The sequence below is a fragment of the Oncorhynchus tshawytscha genome, unplaced genomic scaffold, assembly GCF_018296145.1.
Source record: "Oncorhynchus tshawytscha isolate Ot180627B unplaced genomic scaffold, Otsh_v2.0 Un_contig_7223_pilon_pilon, whole genome shotgun sequence".
NCBI lineage: Eukaryota > Metazoa > Chordata > Actinopteri > Salmoniformes > Salmonidae > Oncorhynchus > Oncorhynchus tshawytscha.
In genome coordinates this window covers 178,072-201,279 of record NW_024609518.1, presented here as the reverse complement: position 1 = coordinate 201,279, position 23,208 = coordinate 178,072, and the positions used below count along the sequence as shown (strand labels likewise).

Genomic DNA, 23,208 nt, shown 5'->3' with positions numbered 1-23,208 from the left:
GAAATGGATAGAATTGATATTACCTCAGTGTTGTCAGTAGAAAGTCCCGTAGCCTCTAAAGGCACTGGGGGAAGGGAGGACCAGGACATGTATGTTGATCTATGATGTCTGTCTAGAAATGGATAGAATTGATATTACCTCAGTGTTGTCAGTAGAAAGTTCCGTAGCCTCTAAAGGCACTGGGAGAAGGGAGGACCAGGACATGTATGTTGATCTATGATGTCTGTCTAGAAATGGATAGAATTTATATTACCTCAGTGTTGTCAGTAGAAAGTCCTGTAGCCTCTAAAGGCACTGGGGGAAGGGAGGACCAGGACGTATGTTGATCTATGATGTCTGTCTAGAAATGGATAGAATTGATATTACCGCAGTGTTGTCAGTAGAAAGTCCTGTAGCCTCTAAAGGCACTGGGGGAAGAGAGGACCAGGACATGTATGTTGATCTATGTCTGTTTAGAAAGCTCACCTGTATGATGGCTACGTCCCAAACAGCACCCTATTCCTAAAAAGGGCCCTTGTCAAAAGAAGTAGGAATAAGAATCCATTTGGGACACACCCGGTGTCTCTATTTACTGTTGATGATGCTGTCTGTCTCTATATCTGAAGCAGACTCTGTTGCTGTCCAACAACTCAACCCCAGTCAGTCAAACTCCTTATATCACTTGACCACTGGAGGGCGCCATCTCCTCCTGAGGAAACAGCAGAAGACCTCCCGAGCCATGGAGACAGAGTTCAGGTTGGGCTCCTCCAACACACCACCTACCAAGCTGTGGGAATTAGAGGGGTGTGAGATGGAAGTGATCAGCATCTGGATCGGTCATCCGTCTCTTCTATCTAGATCACTGTGTCTGTGTCCCAAACGGCACCATGTTCCCTATATAGTGTACCCTATGGGCCCTGGGCAACAGCAGTGCACTATAGGGAATAGAACGTCATTTCTGACACCATTTGTATCATTAACCTTTTAAGTTAATTTCCAGTTGTATGAAGAAAAGTTGCGTTCTTTCATCACTCTCTTCTCTGTACTCCACAGGTTGTTGAAATCTCTCAGTGGATCGGGCATCCCTGTTCCAGAGATCATTGATCTGTGTGAGAACCCAAGGTGAGAACGCACCCTGCCTGACAGACACACACACAGAGAAACAAGCACAGAAACATACATACACTCATGCACGTTACATAGTTCTAGATAATGTATTTTTTTATCCCTGTTTGTCTGTCTCTGTTTTCTTCCTGTTTGTGGTTGTGTTGCCCAGTGTCCTGGGTGCTCCCTTCCTCTTGATGGAGGTCTGTCTAGGGAGGATGTTCAGTGACCCCTCCCTGCCAGGCCTGACCCCCGGGGACAGGAGGGCCTTGTACCAAGCCATGCAACACACACTCTGCCACATCCACTGTCTAGATACTAGAGCAGTCGGGCTGGAGGACTACGGCGAGCCAGGTAATTCATTTATTTAGCAAAGATTGTTTTGTGTCATTCTCTATCTCTCTCTCTTTCTTTCCTCTTGTTGTCTCTCTCTTTCTTTCACTCTCCTCTCTCTCGTTCTCGCTTTCTTTCACTCTCCTTTCTCTCTTTCTCTCTCTCTTTCCTTCTCTTTCTTTCACTCTCTCCTTTCTCTCTCTCTTTCCTTCTCTTTCTTTCACTCTCTCCTTCATCTTCTCTCTCTCTCCTTCTTTCTCCTCTGTAGTGGATTACATGGGGCTTCAGGTACAGTGGTGGACTCAGCAGTACAGGAACAGTGAGACTCTGCCCATCCCAGCCATGGAGAGACTCATACAGTGGCTTCCTCTGCACCTCCCCAAACACCAGAGATCTACGCTGATCCATGGAAGCTTCAGGTATAACACACACACACACACAGCATGTACATATTTACATAATCAGCAGTAATATTTGTATTTGAAAAGTCCTAAATAGGTGTGCATCCCACATGGCACCCTATTCCCCATATAGTGTACTAATCCCATTGATCTGGTCAAAAGTAGTGCACTATGAAGGGAAAAGGTTGCCATTTTGAACACAGCCGTGGTGAAATGAATCCAACCCAAAACCCCCTCTGGTCCGTAGCCTGGAGAACCTTGTGTTCCACCCAGAGAAGCCAGAGGTGGTTGCGGTGATGGACTGGGGCCGTTCCAGACTGGGTGACCCTCTAACAGACCTGACCTTCAGCTGTATGGCTCACTGCCTGCCCCAGGACAACCCTCTACTGACAGGTACCATTATACCACCTAACCGTACTACTGCACCCTACCAGGTCCACGGATATAAAACTCAAATGGCACCCTATTCCCATGCGCCTTGGTCAAAAGTAGTGCAGTATATAGGGTGCCATTTGGGATATAACCTAGAAGTAATATGCATTTACACTGAACCAAAATATAAACACAACAAAAGTGTTGGTCCCATGTTTCATGAGCTGAAATAAAAGATCCCAGAATTGTTCCATACGCACAAAAAATGTATTTCTCTCAAATTTTGTGCACAACTTTGTTTACATTTCTGTTAGTGAGCATTTCACCTTTGCCAAGATAATCCATCCACCTGACAGGTGTGGCATATCAAGAAGCTGATTAAACAGCATGATCATTACACAGGTGCACCTTGTGCTGGGGGACAATAAAAGGCCACTCTAAAATGTGCATGTGGTTATATTATGTCAAAATAATGGTGCAACGCTAATAGATCTAATATTATTTTATAACAAATGTGCTTTGTCCTGCGTTGGATACGGTCGCTGTCCGTGGTTCTGAAACATAATCTTCAGTGCACCATAGAATTGGCACCTTTCCCTATGTTGCTATATGCATAGAAGCAAAATTAACCAGCATATTGGGATTGAGAACAATTCCTTAAACCATATTCAGATGGGATTAGTTTTGACTGGCTCTGTGCAGGCCAGTCAAGTTCTTCGACACCGATCTCGACAAACCATTTCTATATGGACCTTGCTTTGTGCACAGGGGCATTGTCATGCTGAAACAGGAAAGAGCCTTCCCCAAACTGTTGCCACAAAGTTGGAAGTACATAATCATCTAGAATGTAATTGAATGCTGTAGCGTTAAGATTTCCCTTCACTGGAACTTGGGGCCAAACCATGAAAAACAACCATTATTCCTCCTCCACCAAACTTTACAGTTGGCACTATGCATTGGGGCATGTAGCGTTCTCCAACCCAGATTTGTCAGTCAGACTGCCGGATGGTGCAACGTTATTCATCACTCCAGAGAACGTATTTCCAGTGCTCCAGAGTCCAGTGGCAGCGAGCTTTATACCACTTCAACCGACACTTGGCATTGCGCATGGTGATCTTAGGCTTGTGTGTGGCTGCTCGGCCATGGAAACTCATTTCATGAAGCTCCCAACGAACAGTTCTTGTGCTGACGTTACTACCCAGGTCCAAACTGCCTTTGGAAGCGAGTGTTACAACCAAGGACACGCTTCAGCACTCGGTGGTCCCGTTCTGTGAGCTTGTGTGGCCTATCACATCGCGGCTGAGCCGTTGTTGATCCTATACATTTCTACTTAACAGCACTTACAGTTGACCAGGGCAGCTCTTGAACTGGCTTGTTGGAAAGGTGCATGCGACTGTTTTTAGTCTGCTGTAATAAAGGCTTTATCTATTTATTTGTTGGCGTTAGAACAGACTCTCTGGAACACTTATTTGTTGTTGTTTACTGTTCCAAATGCTCAGAGAAAATAATAATATTATTGTAATCTAACAACACCTGTTTGGCACATAATACTCACGCAACGCTTGCTCCTATACATTCCTTTTTCTAGATCTCCAGTAATCTCCACAACCAAGTCAAATGTCTTCCACAGATCTGACTTCCCCTTTCCCTCCTGAACAACCAGTAAACATTCACCCGTTTCGAGTTTCTTTTTCACGTCCTCCACATCCATTTTGCAGTCGACATAACTGTGTTCGGAGTTTGTTATAACCAATTTATTAATGTGATTATGATGGGCTATAGGTCAGGCCCTATTGGTCACATGCATGTGATGCTTACGTGTTTTACGTAAAGAGAGTTGAGTGAAGAGGGAACATTTTTCCAAAACAAATGAGGGATTTCGTTAACGGAACTTTTCAGTCAGAATCAAGACAGAAACTAAATGGCTGTAATGATGTGGCAGCTACAGCATGGACAGCGCAATAAACACTTGCTGTGTTGTGGTGCCTTTTCGCTGCAGTAGGGAGGAGAGCGAGACAACGTGCGCCAGTCACACATTGTGACCATCGGGCTCTTTCTTGAGTCATTTGTGTGTCTTTAATTATATAATCAAACAGTGTGCTTAAAGCATCAGACAAGCTCAGTGCATATGTAGTTGGTTTTTATTCACATAGGGTGTGTCTGTCTATATATGGAAAAATAAGTTTAAACATTTTGACCAATCGATTGGTCGAAAGAAAAGCACTACTCTCGGTTGACCAGTATTTTATTTTAGTTGGGGACAGCCCTAGTATGGACAGGCATAAGCTATGGACAGCTTACACAATTGCATTTTATCGATGGCCATTTGAATGCACAGAGATACCGTGACGAGATCCTGAGGCCCATTGTGGTGCCATTTAATCCTCTGCAATCACCTCATGATTCAGCATGATAATGCACGACCCCGTGACGCAAGGATCTGTACACAATTCCTGGAAGCTGAAAATGTCCCAGTTCTTCCATGGCCTGCATACTCACCAGACATGTCACCCATTGAGCATGTTTGGGATGCTCTGGATAGACTTGTACGACAGCGTGTTCCAGTTCCCGCCAATATCCAGCAATTTCGCACAGCCATTGAAGAGGAGTAGGACAACATTCCACAGGCCACAATCAACAGCCTGATCAACTCTATGCACTGCATAAGGCAAATGGAGGTCACACCAGATACTGACTGGTTTTCTGATTCACACCTACCTTAAAAAAAAAAAAGTATTTGTGACGAACAGATGCATATCTGTATTCCCAGTCATGTGAAATCAATAGATTAGGGCCTAATGAATTTATTTAAATTGACTGATTACCTTATATGAACTGTAACTCAGTAAAATCTTTGAAATTGTTGCATGTTGCATTTTATATTTTTGTTCAGTATAGTTGATTCAATATATCAACACAGTGGTGGATTCATTGTGTTTCCTACAGGTATATCTGAAAGGGGCCTAGTCCAGCTGGGTATCCCCACTGTGGAGGAGGTGATGGGGCAGTACTGCAGCTCTATGGGTCTGGAGGAGGGAGTCCCAGACTGGAACTTCTACATGGCCTTCCACCTCTTCTGCATGGCAGCCAGCCACCAGGGAGAGAGCAAGAGTACCATTGCAGGTACCAGAACATAGACCAGAGTTTAGGATTGTGTCTCAGGCAATATCTTCAATGAGAATTAATAAAGCTTCGTAAAGGTACATTGTTTGGATCTTATAGCTTGTCAGCTATTACTTGGTCCTCTGTAGCTGTTGGAAGAGCATCACTCTTGCAACACCAGGATAGTGGGTTCGATTCCCGGGACCACTCATACATAAAATAATCTATGCATGCATGACTAATTTGCTTTGGATAAAAGTGTCTGCTAAATGGCATATATTACTATTACTTAGCTAGCCTAACAATCTGTCCAGATTATAGTATTACTTAGCTGGCCTAACAGTCTGTCCAGATTATAGTATTACTTAGCTGGCCTAACAGTCTGTTCAGATTATATTATTACTTAGCTGGCCTAACAGTCTGTCCAGATTATATTATTATTTAGCTGGCCTAACAGTCTGTCCAGATGTTAACCTTACATCTGTTTTATGAACAATATGTAGTTGTAGTCTTAACTATCCCTCTTTTACAGGACAAACCGGCTCTGGGAGGTTAGCTGAGCAGGTGGCTGACCTGGCCTGGGACTTTGCCACCAAAGAGGGCTTCCGTATCTTCAACGCCATGCCCAGGTCGCCTCATGCAGGCACCTCCCCTTTAAAGGGGAAGTAGCAGAGTGACTGCTTTGTTGTTTTTCAAATCCTGGATTGCCCTTTAAAACCAGATTTCAGTAGCTGAAGTGATTGGCGGCATAGAGGAAGTTGTATGTTCTTTGTTGGTGCTTAAGTACACATTACATCACTACATATATACCCAGGATATTGTTTTTCAACGGGAAACTGGAGTGGGACTGTACGGGGTGTCTTAGAGAGGATGACTGCCCATCCAACCCAGACTTCCAGAGCTCAGCTGTTCATCCACTATTCCCTCCAGGAGCCAGGAAACGGCAGCCTTCCCTGGGCAGGATCGCCCCTGGCCGTAGATGGACTAAAACTGATAGGGAATTGCTGTGCCTCAGAATATTTTGCACTTGTTTTTCTCTTCCTGGCCTTTTTTCTACTAATAACAGCTGTTTCCAAGAAGGCTTTTCTTGCAATAACTGTGGTTGTTTTTTTTTCCTACAAAACTTCATCTCTGGACAAGAGTGTCCGCTACATGAATAAAATGTAAATGTTTGCTCAGGTCTATTACTTCGATTCAGTTTACATTGGTTCAAGCTTTATGGAGCCTGTGGAAGCTATGGTCAGCAATGCTTGTCAGTCCTGGGCTTTACTCAACCAATACCTCTCATTAAATAACCCACACAAAGTATCTAGTCAGAGATGTCAGTATATGACATGCCATTACATTATTGTATGACACAACCACAGTCTGTTATAACTTTGTATATTCTGTCAAAATAAAGTATATCACTATTCTTTTCTACATGACTGACCAAACAGCTGTGATGTCCAATGTGGATATACATGATTTTATCAAAAGGAAATATTCCTCTAGAATTCCTGATACTGTATCATATCATCCAACATTGGGTTTGGAGTGCAAAGACAAAACTATAGTTGTGAAAATATCCCTGACATTCAATGACAATTCCATTGGCATTTACTGTGTTTCACTAGTAACAAAGGAAGTGTTTACATTTGTCAGGAGTCATAAAATGATGTAGAGGAAATGAAATATACAAACTAATTCACCATTTAGTGAAAAAAGAAAACATTTGTGCAGTCAAGAAGACTGTTACTATATACTCAAGGTCAACCCTATCAAGGTCAACCCTATCAAGGTCAACTCTATCAAGGTCAACTCTATCAAGGTCACTTGAGGTCGTTCTTATCTGGTGTAACCCCCAGTATTGAGTCCTCTGCCCGTTTATGCGTCTCCATGGTAACCTGCAGCTGCCAATATCTGAGGTAGAGCCACATCAAGCTACCATTCTTCCTCTTGTCCATTTTCTTCACGTTGAGGAGGCGATTGTTGCCTTTGGCACAGTAGCGGTCGTTCTTAAAGATATCCTTCAGGTCTCCCTCCAGATCTGTATCCGTTCCCAACGGTTCCCTCACCACCTTGAGGAGCAGGTTCTTCTCCATCTCCAGCCTATGTTCCCTGGGGAGGAGCAGGTTGCAGTAGGCCCCCTGTCTCTCCACAAGGTCCTCCTCCAGATCCTTCAGCATGGCTGAGGCCCTCTGGTGCCAGTCGCTCTCTCTGGCCAGAGCGTGTTGGAGGACGGCCCCAGCGGCGCCGGATTCTAAAAGCTTAATCTTCTTTTGCTCCAGAGCCTGGCGATTTGAAAATGAAATGTTTAGTAAACACAAGATAATTACAAATCTCAACTGTTGCTTCAGGGTTTAGTCTAGTGGTTAGTTACACAGCACTGTGGTTAGAGCGATGGGCCAGTAACCGAAAGGTTGCTGGATTGAATCACTGAGCTGACAAGGTCAAAATCTGTTGCTCTGCCCCTGCGCAAGGCAGTTAACCCAGTGTTCCCCGGGCGCCGAAGACGTGGATGTCGATTTAAGGCAGCCCCCTGCACCTCTCTGATCCAGAGGGGTTAAATGCAGAAGACACATTTCAGTTGAAGGCATTGAATTGTACAACTGACTAGGTCTCCCCCTTTCCCCTTTCAGTACACATATATTGGTATACCAGTGTCTGCATGGGTTTGAATCTGACCCATCTTCCTTCTGGAACACATCTCATACCTTTCCTGTCTCTCTTTCACTGTCCCTATCTGTTCAATTTAAACATCAACAAATAACATCAGCTTATAACAACTCCATCTTTTAAAAGCAACATTCCCCTCACACCTTCAAGGCCCTTATCAGGCTCCACTAGAAGTTAAAACTAAGTTAAAGATGTATTCTCAAACATTTTGATAATTTCAGCCTGTAGTTTTGAAAGTGTTGCTCCTGAGCCAAAAGTGGTCCCTGTTTTTTGTGTACTACTTCATCCAATTGTGTACTACATCATCCAGTTGTGTACTACATCATCCATTTCTTGCGACATGCTACGAATTTTGCAATTTGTATGATATCATACGAATTTCGAAATATGTGTGATCTGTTACAAATCCAAATTGTGCTCTATGTTACACATTTGCTGTGCTTAAGATCCCGGGGTGTATCTTTAAGTCAAGTCCTCCTACCTCTCGTTCCACCTGTAGCTGTTTGCGTTCCTCCATGACCTGCTGGCTCTGTGAGATGAGGGCCTGGCGGTACCCCTGGACCCTCTGCCTCTCCTTCTCCAGCTCCAGCTCTAAGATGGCCGCTGCCCGCCGGTTCTCCGTCAGGGTGTCTCTGTACTTCATCTCAAGGTTGGAGGTCACGGCAGACATGTCCTGGTCGTACCGGGCCTTGACCTTTATGATCTCTGTCTGAGACTCTCTGGTCCAGATCCAGCCTGAGGATGGGAGGTTGTTTGGTTATTATAGGGCGTAGTCCTGACAAGGGCTTAAACCCAGGACATTGTGGCTGTTGACCAAACACCTTCTCATATAATAACCCACCAACCTCCCCTCCTCAGAGAAGGTGTTGGTTCAACAGTCCCATGTTCAAGCCCCGGTTGGAACTACCCCATCGGAACTTCCCAATCACTTTCCTGCAATATTATATGTAGTGATTGTAATAATACTGTTATAATGTTGTAATGACAACCTATTTGGTGTAGGGCAATGCAGTGAAGTCACCACAAAAGAGTATAAGGCTTATACTTACTTATAAGTAAGTACAAGATTGGCCTACAACTTTTGTCTTCAGTTGTATATATGCCACATGTCATGTATAGTGAATATCCTGTCCTTGTGTAACAGCACTGTACTGTGCAGGCTACTTACGAAAGGCAGCCAGCCCCAGCATTGGCACGAGGAGGGCATAATTCCATTTGTTCCCGTCAGCAGCAGCACCTTCTCGTGGGTCTGGCCCCATGTTCCATCTAGGGGGGTCATTCAAGTTGTTCATGGAGGTGCCCTATTCCAGGGGAGAGTCGAATGTTTATACACGTACCTGTCACCACCACATACATTGTTTTATCTAGCTAGCTGACTAGCTGTTGTTACATACAACCAACCTGACCATAAGGCATTACCTTGACCTAAAATGAGGAATAGTAATAACGTTAATTATATTTAAATAAATAGCTAGGCAAGTCAACTAGAAAATATTAGCAGGGGAAACGGTTGGTCTTATGTGATATCAAACTCCCTAAACCACAACATTGGCATGCATCCCACATGACGACTGGCACAGCAATGTTGCTAATGACGGTCTCTCTTTGTTGTCATTGTAACACTTTTAAAAATGTCCATTCTTTGGCCTGAACATGAATAGCTAATTAACACCAACAAAACAAGTGCGGTTTGCTAGCACACTTGCCACAGCTAACACAACAACACAGCTTTACATGGTGGTTAGCTTGCAGGCTAAAATTATCAACAGCTTACTGAGTTATTGCATTAGTGCACGGCTATTTCAGTCCCAAATAACACATTGCAAAGAAGTACAGTAGATTATTGTTTTTTAAATTGAGCAGACGCTCACCTTGACAAAATGTGTCTAGGTCAATTAGCTATACATTTGTCCCTGTGCGGATGGGAAAGAGCGATTATACGTTTTTACGCAAGACAATTACAAAGAGACCACTTGTGTTGTACGAGGGTGTTACAGTCGAAGATATAGTCTCTATGTCATTACAATATATGTGTGTATATGTGTGTATGTATATATTAATTCATTTATTTTATCTAATGTGTGCTGAAATGGATTTAGAACTTGAAGCGTTGTTAAAAGCCATGAGCCTCCCCCAAACCACGTTTGAGATGGTTTCTTCCAGTGGGCGGGACCCCAGGAAGGAATTGTTTTTCCCCCAATCAGTATAGATCTGTTCGTTCCTAGACAGTTATTGTGTAGCTGTTAGGAGAGAACCTGTGAATAATAAGGATGGCAAGTGTATCCAGAGTCCTGACCAAGAGGATTTTATCAACTAAAGCCGTGAGTTTAATAATTGTTGTTGGATAAATGCATTTGTGTAGTCTGTGAAAAGTCAGTTGTGTAACTGCGAGGGGGAGGGAATGCTTCTCTTTCAGCTTTCGTAACCAGCAGCAGACATAGCCTTTCATAACAGTCCTCCAGACCAGACCCTTCGTTACATAACGTTAGCTGTCTGAGAGTCACTTCTTCAATATGTCAAAATGAATATACTGTACTTGCTAAATGACCTATTCATAATGACAGGGATTTTCTTTGGGGATTTTAGAGTGTTTTTCCACCTTGATTTGATTGAATATGTTGCTGGTCCAGTGTGAAATTATAAAGGTTTTTGTTTTCTATGTATTTGAGAGTTAATTATATGTCTATGATCTCTACCTATTGATTTATCATGTTATCCCTATAATTATAGCTCCCTGCAGCCGCCCGATGTAGCTCCAGGAACATCCACTTCTCCATCTATGGGAAGAAGGACAACTCCAAAGTGTCAGATGCTGTGAGTTTTACACAAGCAGAACACCCACTGTTTCTTCTTCTTCTGTTTAATGCAAGACACATTTTTAAATAAAGGTCTTCAAGAGACATTCTGGTTATGAAGTCATTTGTATTTACATATTGTATTTACATATCCACATACAATATGCATTGTTTTTTTTTTTTTTTTTTTTAAATGATTCCCTTTTAATTTTTATGATTTGTTCGCAATTTTGTTTGTTACAATGTCATATCAGCCATGATTTTTTGTAGTTATCAATATTCACAGGAGGTCCATGTCTGTCTCTGTGTATCCGAGTCAATATTATTCTGATCCTCAGATCTCAACCCAGTACCCGGTAGTGGATCACGAGTTTGATGCGGTGGTGGTAGGGGCTGGGGGAGCAGGTCTGAGAGCTGCTTTTGGTCTGTCTGAGGCTGGCTTCAACACGGCCTGTGTCACCAAGCTGTTCCCCACTAGGTCTCACACTGTGGCAGCACAGGTAGGCCTATGCATATTTATGGGTGAATATCTAACTTCAGTCTCCCATTGACATCAATGCATCAAGCGATTCGTACCTCATTTCATTTTTTTCATATTTTACTAGTCGGAGGGAATTGGGGTTTGGCTTGGGAGTAGTTGGGTAGCTTCTCAACAATCATCTGTAGTTGAAGTGCATGTGAAGAGTAATAACTATCATTACAGTACTATTATGATGAATGAATAGAAATGCACTTGATTCATTTACCGTTCTACATTTGTGTCCTATCCTAAATTCATAATGAACTGTTGAATTCATTAGTGTTGATTTTGTCCAATCCAGGGTGGGATCAATGCAGCCCTGGGTAACATGGAGGGAGATGATTGGAGGTGGCACTTCTACGACACAGTGAAGGGATCTGATTGGCTAGGGGACCAGGATGCTATCCACTACATGACAGAGCAGGCCCCAGCTGCCGTGGTGGAGGTGAGAGATAATTAGTGCACTACATTTTGAACACTATATAGGATGCAATTTCAGACACAGATCCTGGTGTTTTAGTCTGTTTTTCCCCAAAGACATAAAATAAAGTGCTGGAATATGTGTAACGTCTGTTTCCAACTCACACTGTCAAAACACGTAGAAACCTGAACGCAGGTCACTATCCAGCTCACACTCTCAAACACATAGATCCCCCCTGAACTCAGGTCACTATCCAGCTCACACTCTCAAACACATAGATCCCCCCTGAACTCAGGTCACTATCCAGCTCACACTCTCAAACACATAGATCCCCCTGAACTCAGGTCACTATCCAGCTCACACTCTCAAACACATAGATCCCCCTGAACTCAGGTCACTATCCAGCTCACACTCTCAAACACATAGATCCCCCTGAACTCAGGTCACTATCCAGCTCACACTCTCAAACACATAGATCCCCCTGAACCAGCTCACTCTCCAGCTCACACTCTCAAACACATAGATCCCCCTGAACTCAGGTCACTATCCAGCTCACACTCTCAAACACATAGATCCCCCCTGAACTCAGCTCACTCTCCAGCTCACACTCTCAAACACATAGATCCCCCCTGAACTCAGCTCACTCTTCAGATGCTAGTCACCTGAATTCTGATCACCTGTTTACACACCTGTATGTCATTATCACACACTATTTAGTTCAGCTCTTTGCACCCCATCATTGTGAGGTATTGTTTGTTTTGTGACTCTCTTCTATTCGGAGCTCTGTTTTCCTGTAATTTACTCCTCCTGTGTATGATAGTTTTAGCCTGTCTCACTAATGACGCCTTTTGCCTGTCGGATTTCCTGTTGTCAACCTATTGCCTGATCTCCCGGACGACATTACTAGCCTTTTCCCTGCCTGTACTGTTGCCTTTTTGGACCCCCTGTATGACCTTCTGGCTGCCCCTGGACCCATCTACCTGTCTCCTCCTGTGGTCCTTTACAATAAACACCTGCTGTGCCCTGCGCTTGAAACCATCTCTGTCTCCCATCGTGTTCATGACAATATGGTTGTATCACATTGTTCTTTGTGCCCCACCCCCGCTAGCTGGAGAACTTTGGAATGCCCTTCAGTCGGACAGATGATGGGAAGATCTATCAGAGGGCCTTCGGGGGTCAGAGCCTGAATTTTGGAAAGGGAGGCCAAGCACACCGATGCTGCTGTGTAGCTGACAGGACTGGACACTCCCTTCTTCACACATTGTATGGACGGGTATGTTTAATGTTATCATGAGACAGTTACTAGACTCGCTTTATAAAATATGTCCTCTAGTTTGGTTGGATCATTGACTGATTTTTATTTGACAGTTAAAACACAGTACATTAGATTTGTAAAAACTTGACAGGAATAACACAAAAAGGTCATTGACTTATTTCCATTGTGGTCCCTAAGGTGAATGGCACAAAAACATTTCAAGGCCAATGTGTGGTTGTTGACCAGTAAAAGCTAGAAGCAGAGCTGAGACAAGGGTTTAGTTTGCCTTCACAAGTCTGGCTTCAGTCTGAGACCTTGCATACATTGACTGTTTATTTATACAACCATGTATCTTTTTGATTTACATTGTCCCATGAGTTGTTCTTCTCCAGTCCTTAAGGTATGATACCAGCTACTTTGTGGAGTACTTTGCCCTGGACCTGCTGATGGAGGAGGGTGAATGCAGAGGAGTGATCGCTCTCTGTATGGAGGATGGATCCATCCACCGCTTCAGATCCAACAACACTGTCATCGCTACTGGGTGTGTTTGTTCATGTCCCAGAGCCTTTCATATTTCTCCCTCTGAATGAAGCCCTGTAATGTCCTGACTACTGGGTGTGTTTGTTCATGTCCCAGAGCCTTTCATATTTCTCCCTCTGAATGAAGCCCTGTAATGTCCTGACTACTGGGTGTGTTTGTTCATGTCCCAGAGCCTTTCATATTTCTCCCTCTGAATGAAGCCCTGTAATGTCCTGACTACTGGGTGTGTTTGTTCATGTCCCAGAGCCTTTCATATTTCTCCCTCTGAATGAAGCCCTGTAATGTCCTGACTACTGGGTGTGTTTGTTCATGTCCCAGAGCCTTTCATATTTCTCCCTCTGAATGAAGCCCTGTAATGTCCTGACTACTGGGTGTGTTTGTTCATGTCCCAGAGCCTTTCATATTTCTCCCTCTGAATGAAGCCCTGTAATGTCCTGACTACTGGGTGTGTTTGTTCATGTCCCAGAGCCTTTCATATTTCTCCCTCTGAATGAAGCCCTGTAATGTCCTGACTACTGGGTGTGTTTGTTTCATGTCCCAGAGCCTTTAATGTCCTGATATTTCTCCCAGAGCCTCTGAATGAAGCCCTGTAATGTCCTGACTACTGGGTGTGTTTGTTCATGTCCCAGAGCCTTTCATATTTCTCCCTCTGAATGAAGCCCTGTAATGTCCTGACTAATCCCAGAGCCTGAATGAATCAATGTCCTGAGGGTGTGTTTGTTCATGTCCCAGAGCCTTTCATATTTCTCCCTCTGAATGAAGCCCTGTAATGTCCTGACTACTGGGTGTGTTTGTTCATGTCCCAGAGCCTTTCATATTTCCTCCTCTGAATGAAGCCCTGTAATGTCCTGATATCCATTATCTCCCTCTGAATGAAGCCCTGTAATGTCCTGACTATGTGTAGTGGTTTATATGGCCCTGTTACCTACTTCAGCTGTACCTCAGCCCACACCAGCACCGGGGATGGCAACGCCATGGTAACCAGAGCTGGCCTACCATGCCAGGACCTGGAGTTTGTACAGTTCCACCCCACCGGTAAGAACCACAGCCACTAACTATACTGTACCTATGACTGTACCTATACTGTAACTATACTGTACCTATACTGTAACCCTGTAACTATACTGTAACTGAATGAAGCCCTGTAATGTCCCGATACTGTACCTATACTGTAATGTCCCTAACTATACTGTAACCTATACTGTAACTATACTGTAACTATACTGTAACTATACTGTCCCTCTGAATACTGTAACTATACTGTAACTATACTGTAACTATACTGTAACTATACTGTAACTATACTGTAACTATACTGTAACTATACTGTAACTATACTGTACTACTATACTGTAACTATACTGTAACTATACTGTACCTATACTGTAACTATACTGTAACTATACTTCACTGTACTGTACCTATACTGTAACCAGTAAGAACCACAGCCACTATGCCAGGACTGGAACTATGTACAGTTCCACCCCACTGTACCTAACTACTGTAACTATACTGTAACTATACTGTAACTATACTGTACTATACTGTAACTATACTGTAACTATACTGTACTATACTGTACTATACTGTAACTATACTGTAACTAGTAAGAACCACAGCCACTAACTATACTGTAACTATACTGTAACTATACTGTACCTATACTGTACCTATACTGTAACTATACTGTAACTATACTGTAACTATACTGTAACTATACTGTAACTATACTGTAACTATACTGTAACCAGTAAGAACCACAGCCACTAACTATACTGTAACTATACTGTACCTATACTGTAACTATACTGTACTATACTGTACTATACTGTAACTATACTGTAACTATACTGTAACTATACTGTACCTATACTGTAACTATACTGTAACTATACTGTAACTATACTGTAACTAGTAAGAACCACAGCCACTAACTATACTGTAACTATACTGTAACTATACTGTACTATACTGTACCTATACTGTACCTATACTGTAACTATACTGTACCTATACTGTAACTATACTGTAACTATACTGTAACTATACTGTACTATACTGTAACTATGCTGTAACTATACTGTACTATACTGTAACTATACTGTAACTAGTACGAACCACAGCCTGTAACTATACTGTAACTATACTGTAACTATACTCTGACTAGTAAGGAGATCCATGGCCACTTCCCACTTATGAAATCCATATTTACTTTAAGGATTTGTTTTAAGGTCAACTGACTGACCTTCACATTACGTAAATGCAAAGGTCATCAGTGTATATTTGACCTGAGGTGACACCCGACACCATAGCTGTGATGTAACCCTGTCAGGTATCTATGGTGCCGGCTGCCTCATCACTGAGGGTAGCCGTGGCGAGGGAGGGATCCTCATCAACAGTGAAGGAGAGCGCTTTATGGAACGCTACGCTCCCAACGCCAAAGATCTGGCCTCCCGGGATGTGGTGTCACGCTCCATGACCATTGAGATCCGTGAGGGAAGGTATGATAATCAACAATACTGAATATTGATTTAATTACATATTTCGCTCCACCAGTAGTATCTGACTCAATCCCTAACCTCCTTAATAGCGTTCATTCCTGGAGATGGAAGTAAAAATTTTATTGGAATTTGAGGCCACAACTTGAAATTGGCAGTAAAATCTATGATTCGACCTGAAAGACACTCTCTCTCTCACAGAAAGACACTCTCTCTCTCACAGAAAGACTCTCTCTCTCTCACAGAAAGACTCTCTCTCTCACAGAAAGACTCTCTCTCTCACAGAAAGACTCTCTCTCTCTCACAGAAAGACTCTCTCTCTCTCACAGAAAGACGCTCTCTCTCTCACAGAAAGACTCTCACAGAAAGACTCTCTCTCTCACAGAAAGACACTCTCTCTCTCACAGAAAGACTCTCTCTCTCTCACAGAAAGACTCTCTCTCTCTCACAGAAAGACTCTCTCTCTCTCACAGAAAGACACTCTCTCTCACAGAAAGACACAGAAAGACTCTCTCTCACAGAAAGACACTCTCTCTCTCACAGAAAGACTCTCTCTCTCTCACAGAAAGACTCTCTCTCTCTCACAGAAAGACTCTCTCTCTCTCACAGAAAGACACTCTCTCTCACAGAAAGACACTCTCTCTCTCACAGAAAGACACTCTCTCTCTCACAGAAAGACACTCTCTCTCTCAGAAAGACACGCTCTCTCTCACAGAAAGACGCTCTCTCTCACAGAAAGACGCTCTCTCTCACAGAAAGACGCTCTCTCTCACAGAAAGACACTCTCTCTCACAGAAAGACACTCTCTCTCACAGAAAGACTCTCAAAGGAGCCTTTTTTTTCCATTTCAAGGGGTTGTGGTCCAGAGAAGGACCATGTGTACCTGCAGTTGCACCACCTGCCCCACCAGCAGCTGGCCACCCGCCTGCCTGGTATCTCTGAGACCGCCATGATCTTCGCTGGGGTTGACGTCACCAAAGAGCCCATCCCTGTCCTGCCCACCGTCCACTACAACATGGGAGGAATCCCCACTAACTATAAGGGACAGGTAGATTATAACACTCTTTACAATTCTCACTGTTAGTTTGGGGGGATTTTCTTGTCTCCGTAAGGGATGGTGTTCACTGTGGCTGGGTAAGAGAGATAGATTAGTTAACATTTATTGTCCTTCAAGAAACTTCACAATCAATCAGTCTTACCCAGAACTAGATAGACATTATTTGACTCTAGACTGACCTGTAACGGTCTTGGTCATCTTCCTCTCAGGTCATAACTCATCCAGATGGGGAGGACAAGGTGGTGCCAGGGCTGTATGCCTGTGGTGAGGCTGCCTGTGCCAGTGTCCATGGTGCCAACCGGCTGGGTGCCAACTCCCTGCTGGATCTGGTGGTGTTTGGCCGAGCCTGTGCCCTCACCATCGCTGACACCTGCACTCCAGGTAAGCAGGCTCTTCACATTATGACTGATTGGTTAGATAATTGGTTGATTTTCTAGATTTTTAATCAGTCATGTTAAAAAGCGAATAGCTAATAATGCTGTAATGTACTTGGAGTTTGACTGTCTCTTTTTGACATTCTAGGTGAGAAGCTTTCCCCACTGAAGCCCAGTGCTGGAGAGGAGTCTGTGGCCAACCTGGACAAGATCAGGTTTGCTGACGGGAACATCAGAACCTCTGAGATCAGACTCAACATGCAGAGAGTGAGGAATACATGTTGACTAAAAGGTTTTCTGTTGAAATGTATTGGCATCTGTATCCAGTCTAGTGTATTTAACTAGACAGTGCAGTGGTTCACATAGAGCAGGGCTCCCCAACCCTGTTCCTGGAGAGTTACCCTCCTGTAGGTTTTAACTCCAACCCTGTTCCTGGAGAGTTACCCTCCTGTAGGTTTTAACTCCAACCCTGTTCCTGGAGCAATACCCTCCTGTAGGTTTTAACTCCAACCCTGTTCCTGGAGAGTTACCCTCCTGTAGGTTTTAACTCCAACCCTGTTCCTGGAGAGTTACCCTCCTGTAGGTTTTAACTCCAACCCTGTTCCTGGAGAGTTACCCTCCTGTAGGTTTTAACTCCAACCCTGTTCCTGGAGAGTTACCCTCCTGTAGGTTTTAACTCCAACCCTGTTCCTGGAGAGTTACCCTCCTGTAGGTTTTAACTCCAACCCTGTTCCTGGAGAGTTACCCTCCTGTAGGTTTTAACTCCAACCCTGTTCCTGGAGAGCCACCCTCCTGTAGGTTTTAACTCCAACCCTGTTCCTGGAGAGCCACCCTCCTGTAGGTTTTAACTCCAACCCTGTTCCTGGAGAGTTACCCTCCTGTAGGTTAACTCCAACCCCAGTTGTAACTGACCTGATTCAGCTTATCAACCAGCTAATTATTAGAATCAGGTGTGCCTGATTAGGTTTTAAAACCCTGTTCCTGGAGAGGGTAGGTTTTAACTCCAACCCTGTTCCTGGAGAAACCCTCCTGGAGGTTTTAACTCCAACCCTGTTCCTGGAGAGTTACCCTCCTGTAGGTTTTAACTCCAACCCTGTTCCTGGAGAGTGGCCCTCCTGGAACAACCCTGTTCCTGGAGAGCCACCCTCCTGTAGGTTTTAACTCCAACTCTGTTCCTGGAGAGCCACCCTCCTGTAGGTTTTAAAACCTGTTCCTGTAGCCACCCTCCTGTAGGTTTTAACTCCAACTCTGTTCCTGGGAGCAGGGGTTGGAACTCCAACCCTGTTCCTGGAGGGTTTTAGCTCTCCCTGTTCCTGGACAGGGTTGGGAGAGTTAAAACCTACCCTGTTCCTGGAGAGCCAGGGTTTTCTCTCTAGGGACAGGGTTGGAGGTTAAAACCCAGTAACTGGGTTCAGCTCTCAACCAGGGACAGGGTTGGAGTTAAAACCTACAGGAGGGTAGCTCTCCAGGAACAGGGTTGGAGGGAAAACCTACAGGAGGGTAGCTCTCCAGGAACAGGGTTGGAGGGAAAACCTACAGGAGGGTGGCTCTCCAGGAACAGGGTTGGAGTTAAAACCTACAGTAGGGTAGCTCTCCAGGGACAGGGTTGGAGTTAAAACCTACAGTAGGGTAGCTCTCTAGGGACAGGGTTGGAGTTAAAACCTACAGTAGGGTTGGACAGGGAACAGGGTTGGACAGTCCTGACATAGATGTTTCATTTGTCATGTCTGAGCTCTTTAAAACCAATCTTCTTCTCTTTTTGTCTCCGTCTCCAGACGATGCAGACCCATGCAGCAGTGTTCCGTACCGGTGACGTTCTGAAGGAGGGATGTGACAAGATGGACGCCATCTACCAGACCATGGAGGACATCAAGACATTCGACCGTGGTCAGTAGTTTACCTCAAATTAATATTCAGAGTTGATCTCACTTAGATGTGTTGACTTTATGTTGTTATCGTATCTCTTGATTCAGTCGTTTTCAGTGAGATTTAGGACAGTTTTACCCATAGCTGCAGGAAGTAGAGGTCCTGAGACTGCTGCAGCACTCCTGAAAAATCAGAAGAAAAAAACATGTAAAAAATATATATATTGTTCACAAAAGTAGTGCTCTGGGCCTTCACTAGTCCTGTATTTGCAGACCGATATAAAAAAAATCAGCACCCCCCTGTCTCCAAAATAATCTCAACAGCTCCACCCCAAAGCTATTGTACTTCCTGCAGCTCTGGTTTTACCAGACCTAGATTAAAACACTTCTCTCGGACTCAGGGTTTTACCAGACCTAGATTAAAACACTTCTCCTGGACTCAGGGTTTTACCAGACCTAGATTAAAACACTTCTCCTGGACTCAGGATCGTCAGGTCACAGGATTGGTGTTGGTTGTTCTAACTGACGTTTCCCTCCCGTTCGGTCAGGTATGGTGTGGAACACTGACCTGGTCGAGTCTCTGGAGCTGCAGAACCTGATGCTGAACGCGGTCCAGACTATCCACTCTGCCGAGGCCCGCAAGGAGACCAGGGGAGCACATGCCCGGGAGGACTACAAGGTGAGAGGAGGATGGATTCTCACCTGGTTGAATAAGATGAGGAGAGCACTCTCCAACCAGCCACTCAAATGAAGTGATCTACAACTCAGGGCCTTAACGCTGCACTACACATCTCCTAATTGTAGCGATACAAGGATTGATTGGCTGGTTGATTTCTAGATTAATTGGTTAATTTATTTGTTGAATGTCCGGTTGATTGATTGGTTAATTTATTTGTTGAATGTCCGGTTGATTGATTGGTTGATTGGTTAATTTATTTGTTGATTGATTGGTTGATTGGTTAATTTATTTGTTGAATGTCTGGTTGGTTGATTGGTTAATTGGTTAATTTATTTGTTGAATGTCCGGTTGATTGATTGGTTGATTGGTTAATTGATAGGCAAGGGACTTAAATGTGACATTGTGTGTTCCAGGACCGTATGGATGAGCTGGACTACGCCAGGCCTCTGGCAGGACAGGAGAGGAAGCCTTTCGAACAGCATTGGAGAAAACACACCATGTCCACTGTGGATCCTCAGACTGGCGAGGTAAAACAACTACCACGACTCCTGTCTGTGTGTCTGATGGAAACGCATAGGGACAATCTGGCGAGGTAAAACAACTACCACGACTCCTGTCTGTGTGTCTGATGGAAACGCATAGGGACTGATGGAAAAACAATCTAAAACCACGACTCCTGTCTGTGTGTCTGATGGAAATACACATAGGGACAATCTGGCGAGGTAAAACAACTACCACGACTCCTGTCTGTGTGTCTGATGGAAACGCATAGGGACAATCTGGCGAGGTAAAACAACTACCACGACTCCTGTCTGTGTGTCTGATGGAAACGCATAGGGACAATCTGGCGAGGTAAAACAACTACCACGACTCCTGTCTGTGTGTCTGATGGAAACGAATAGGGACAATCTTCCCTGAACAGAATCAAGCCTGTCTGGACTAAAAAAACATGCTCTTGGTTGAACATACTGTTTAGTCCAGAAATAGGTTTTTGGATGGAGATGGAAAAATACAAATGAGTGCCTTTGGACTGATCTGGTATTAGGAGACTGATCTGGTATTAGGAGACTGATCTGGTATTAGGAGACTGATCTGGTATTAGGAGACTGATCTGGTATTAGGAGACTGATCTGGTATTAGGAGACTGATCTGGTATTAGGAGACTGATCTGGTATTAGGAGACTGATCTGGTATTAGGAGACTGATCTGGTATTAGGAGACTGATCTGGTATTAGGAGACTGATCTGGTATTAGGAGACTGATCTGGTATCTCTGGTATTAGGAGACTGATCTGGTATTAGGAGACTGATCTGGTATTAGGAGACCGATCTGGTATTAGGAGACTGATCTGGCATTAGGATCAGGTATTAGGTATTAGGAGACTCTGATCTGGTATTAGGAGAGACTGGTATTAGGATCTGGTATTAGGAGACTGATCTGGTATTAGGAGACGATCTGGTATCTCTGGTATTAGGAGACTGATCTGGTATTAGGAGACTGATCTGGTATTAGGAGACTGATCTGGTATTAGGAGACTGATCTGGTATTAGGAGACTGATCTGGTATTAGGAGACTGATCTGGTATTAGGAGACTGATCTGGTATTAGGAGACTGATCTGGTATTAGGAGACTGATCTGGTATTAGGAGACTGACCTGTTATTAGGAGACTGACCTGTTATTAGGAGACTGACCTGTTATTAGGAGACTGATCTGGTATTAGGAGACTGATCTGGTATTAGGAGACGGATCTGGTATTAGGAGACGGATCTGGTATTAGGAGACGGATCTGGTATTAGGAGACGGATCTGGTATTAGGAGACTGATCTGGTATTAGGAGACTGATCTGGTATTAGGAGACGGATCTGGTATTAGGAGACTGATCTGGTATTAGGAGACGGATCTGGTATTAGGAGACGGATCTGGTATTAGGAGACCGATCTGGTATTAGGAGACCGATCTGTTATTAGGAGACCGATCTGTTATTAGAGACCGATCCGTTATTAGGAGACCGATCCGTATTAGGAGACCGATCCGGTATTAGGAGACCGATCCGGTATTAGGAGACCGATCCGGTATTAGGAGACCGATCCGGTATTAGGAGACGGATCTGGTATTGGGAGACTGATCTGGTATTAGGAGACTGATCTGGTATTAGGAGACTGATCTGGTATTAGGAGACTGATCTCTCTGTCATGTTCCAGGTAACTCTGGAGTACCGACCAGTGATTGACACCTCTCTGGACCAGGGGGAATGTTCAGCTGTCCCTCCAGCCATCCGCTCCTATTGAGACCATCTCAACAGGAATACTTATTTATTATTGTCAGTCTGTACGCTTCCAGCAAAACCCACCTAGGATCCATTTCACTGTGTGACCTTCACTCTGTGTGAGGGAGCACTGTAGATAGGGAATTATTGCTGTCTCACATGCAGTTTGACTTTCAACCCATATATTGTAGTCAACACTGCAAGCAAAGGAATTGTTAAGGTATTGTGATTGAAGTTTGTAAATATAGAACTGTTTTCTAATTGTCTGTTGTCGTATGAAGTTGTAGAGTAGTTTCCCTATAGGTATGTAGGTACCTAAATACTCCCATTCTCTGTCTCCTCTGATACCATAATATTAGGACTCTTAATGGAAAACTGAATTTGAATGTTGTGTAATCGTTGTAGTTCAGAGTGCTAAGACATCCTATTTCCTGTAGATGTCCCTTCAGCCTCATGAACACATCGTCTTTAATGATTATCCTTTCAGGATGAATTCATGTGTAGAACTGGCGTGTGACCAGCAATATTTGATGGGATGTTTGATTTCACTCTGCTTGCTACAGGTTATGCACTTTATGGCAATATTTTAAAATATCCTCAACTATAGTTGTCTTTGTGCTATTTACTGATGGAATATAGTGGACATTAAGACAATTAGGAAGGGGGAAATAAATGAAATACTATGTATGTTACCAAGAATTAATTTATATTTGCTTTGTTCTTATGTTCTGTGTATTATTTCAAATGTGTCATTAAACTTTAAATCATTAAATCAACTCTAGACAACTTTTTTTCCCTATTCATTTGACTATGTCTGACCATTTCATTCATGTCACCTGGCTACCTAAACAGGAACAGTACATGTTCCCCTTCTCTCCAGTTGTGAGTGGCTGTTATATGTTCCACAGTGATGAAGTCCAGGTTACATCCCAAATGTCACCTTATTCCCTATGTAGTGCACTACATTTGACCAGGAACCATACGGTGC

The 23,208-nt window shown here is 43.8% G+C and overlaps 3 protein-coding genes across 4 annotated transcripts; 2 read left to right on the top strand and 1 right to left on the bottom strand.

The window, feature by feature from the left end:
- Window positions 1-605: 605 nt before the first annotated feature.
- LOC121838734 (acyl-CoA dehydrogenase family member 10-like) lies at window positions 606-6,464 on the top strand (the record flags this gene model as incomplete). Its single annotated transcript, XM_042315686.1, is given in 7 exon segments — window positions 606-735; window positions 1,033-1,101; window positions 1,256-1,437; window positions 1,685-1,835; window positions 2,065-2,210; window positions 5,136-5,312; window positions 5,824-6,464. Coding segments are annotated over 7 exon segments (992 nt in total), but the record flags the coding sequence as incomplete, so codon positions are not given.
- Window positions 6,465-6,657: 193 nt separating this feature from the next.
- On the bottom strand, window positions 6,658-10,051 carry ccdc127a (coiled-coil domain containing 127a). Of its 2 annotated transcripts, none has more exons than XM_024404155.2 (4): window positions 9,724-10,051; window positions 9,118-9,250; window positions 8,431-8,684; window positions 6,658-7,564 (listed from the first exon to the last, which is right to left on the bottom strand). In XM_024404155.2, the coding sequence occupies exons 2-4, from the start codon at window positions 9,239-9,241 to the stop codon at window positions 7,103-7,105; spliced, it is 840 nt and encodes a 279-aa protein (XP_024259923.1). In that variant the 5' UTR covers window positions 9,242-9,250; window positions 9,724-10,051; the 3' UTR covers window positions 6,658-7,102. The 2 variants fall into 2 exon arrangements, with proteins under 2 accessions (XP_024259923.1, XP_024259922.1); XM_024404154.2 differs by having other exon boundaries at window positions 9,821-10,047.
- A 161-nt stretch (window positions 10,052-10,212) lies between these two features.
- LOC112237130 (succinate dehydrogenase [ubiquinone] flavoprotein subunit, mitochondrial) lies at window positions 10,213-23,001 on the top strand. Its single transcript, XM_042315687.1, has 15 exons — window positions 10,213-10,270; window positions 10,680-10,763; window positions 11,083-11,244; window positions 11,566-11,709; window positions 12,794-12,958; window positions 13,333-13,481; window positions 14,385-14,515; window positions 15,813-15,981; window positions 16,831-17,026; window positions 17,245-17,416; window positions 17,558-17,676; window positions 19,185-19,296; window positions 19,823-19,953; window positions 20,367-20,480; window positions 22,156-23,001. Exons 1-15 carry the CDS (start codon window positions 10,220-10,222, stop codon window positions 22,240-22,242), a joined length of 1,986 nt encoding a protein of 661 aa, XP_042171621.1. The 5' UTR covers window positions 10,213-10,219; the 3' UTR covers window positions 22,243-23,001.
- Window positions 23,002-23,208: the final 207 nt, after the last annotated feature.